The sequence below is a fragment of the Helobdella robusta genome (assembly GCF_000326865.2).
Source record: "Helobdella robusta unplaced genomic scaffold HELROscaffold_522, whole genome shotgun sequence".
Classification (NCBI taxonomy): domain Eukaryota; kingdom Metazoa; phylum Annelida; class Clitellata; order Rhynchobdellida; family Glossiphoniidae; genus Helobdella; species Helobdella robusta.
The window spans coordinates 5444-7374 of NW_008705272.1; the positions used below are offsets into that span (position 1 = coordinate 5444).

The following is a 1931-nucleotide window of genomic DNA, read 5'->3' on the forward strand; positions in this document are numbered from 1 at the left end:
ATCTTGCCGCACTTTCTGCAGCCGCGCGAACTCGGTGGTCCAGATTTGTTGATGGCTTTCGAGTTGAAGAAATAATCCTGATAATGATGTTGTGGTAGTGTGGTGGGGTTGAGGTGATAGCGATGATCAAAACACTCCTCAATATCATAATCATCATAATCAGACCCAGTTCTCCGAGGTAAGACGTTGTTTTCTTTTGGGCCAAATTAGGCGATCAGTTGTATCCATTTCGTTTAAATTTCGAGCTTTCATGTCTTGCTCGATTGTTTGCGACCAGGACTTCTTTGGACGGCCTTTGGGACGTGTGCCAGGTACTTCAACATCTGCAAGAGTAGTTATGGCACTGTTTCCACTTCGTTTGACATGACCAAACCATCGCAGACGGTGTTGCCGGCATTCGTCCTTTATATCATCTAAACCAGCATGACGCAGGATTTCGGTAGATTTGATGTAGTCCTTCAGACTAAATCGTTGCATCCATCGGAGCATTTTCATGTCGGTTCGGTAAAGTTGTTGTTCCAGTTTGGTTGTCATTGGCCATGTTTCTGCAACATATAAAAACACCGGACGTATCACAGACTAATAAGTCTTGATCGTAGTGGTAATGGGATGTCACGCCGCATCAATATAGAGGCAAGGAAATGCCATTTATTCCAGGCTGCACGTATGCGTGCTCGAACGGCGGCTTCAGCTGTTCCAGTACAATCCAGAACATCCCCTAGATATTGGAACGATGTGACTATCTCTACCTTAATGGCTTCAAAAAACATTGCTATTTCGAATTTGCTGTTGTGGATTGATGCAAGCAGGACGAACAAAATTCCACACTTTAGATAAAGTACCAATTATTTTATTTTTCTATTATTAAAAACGAAAAAATAAATAAATTAATAAATAAATAAATAAACTTTATATATATATATATATATTCTGTAAGTCGACTTGAATCTACAGGTACATGAGTTTATAAAGGGTAAGAATTTCCGATTGCTCTCGCAAGTACGGTCTCCACCTTTGGCCGTGATGAGAGATGGTGTACTTTATGCACTCACCATATATATATATATATATATATATATATATATATATATATATATATATATATATATGTGAAAGGAATAAATGAGCAAATATAAAAGAAACAGAAATTAGCGAAGTGTTTGTGTGTAGATGGAAAGATTAGCGGAAGACTGAAAAGAATAAATGAAGAAAGAGAAACAGGAAAAAAGAGGACCAGAAATCAGCTAAAGAGAGAGAGGGATGGAGAGCCAGTTAGAGAAAAAAAGAAAAATTGAGAGAGGAGATAATTTACATTTTGTTCAAAACAAAATTTGTGATTAATTAAATTTCAATTTATATCAAATGAAAAACATTCATTAAACTATATTATCAAACTATGGTTGACTAAGCGCTGCGTGTGTACGTGATGATGATTTTGATCAAACGCGATATTTCCGACCTTGCTAACAGTTAATATCTGATCGACGGTAGCCAAAATGCGCGAATGATTGAAGTGTTTTTTGGCCAGTTGCATCAATCTAGAGAACGCAGTACTAATAAGGATTTTTTTCGATTTGGTAATAAACCAGTGCAAAATATAAACAAGAAAAGCACCCTCTTATGTTGTATACAAATTTTTCTAAATAAGCCATAGCGAGGAAGAAAAATGGTTAGATCGCGACATGAATTTTTTCCCACAATAATTTTACTGGAGCAAAGAGTGGGAGTCAACCTCGTATTTTGCCATGTTTGAAACTAAATAAATTTGCTATTGGATCAAAAAACATTTAGATAGATTCCATAGAACATTAAACCTCAACATCAGTCTTCACAAACTGGAGCCAACATTCCAGATAACATAACAGGTGTGGGCACAAACCATGACTCTTATGAAACCACATCTAGAATGTAAGCCGGTATTTTTTTTTAAT

General features: G+C 36.6%; 1 protein-coding gene across 1 annotated transcript in view; it reads right to left on the reverse strand.

Moving 5' to 3' along the window:
* HELRODRAFT_184453 (hypothetical protein) overlaps window positions 1–1747 on the reverse strand; it is a gene marked incomplete at both ends in the record, with an annotated part of 5816 nt that extends 4069 nt beyond the window's left edge. Inside the window, 3 exons of the mRNA XM_009028048.1 lie at window positions 13–77; window positions 1460–1553; window positions 1710–1747. Coding sequence (XP_009026296.1) covers window positions 13–77; window positions 1460–1553; window positions 1710–1747 — 197 coding nt within the window. The remainder of the gene's footprint in view (window positions 1–12; window positions 78–1459; window positions 1554–1709) is intronic.
* Between the last annotated feature and the right edge of the window lie 184 nt (window positions 1748–1931).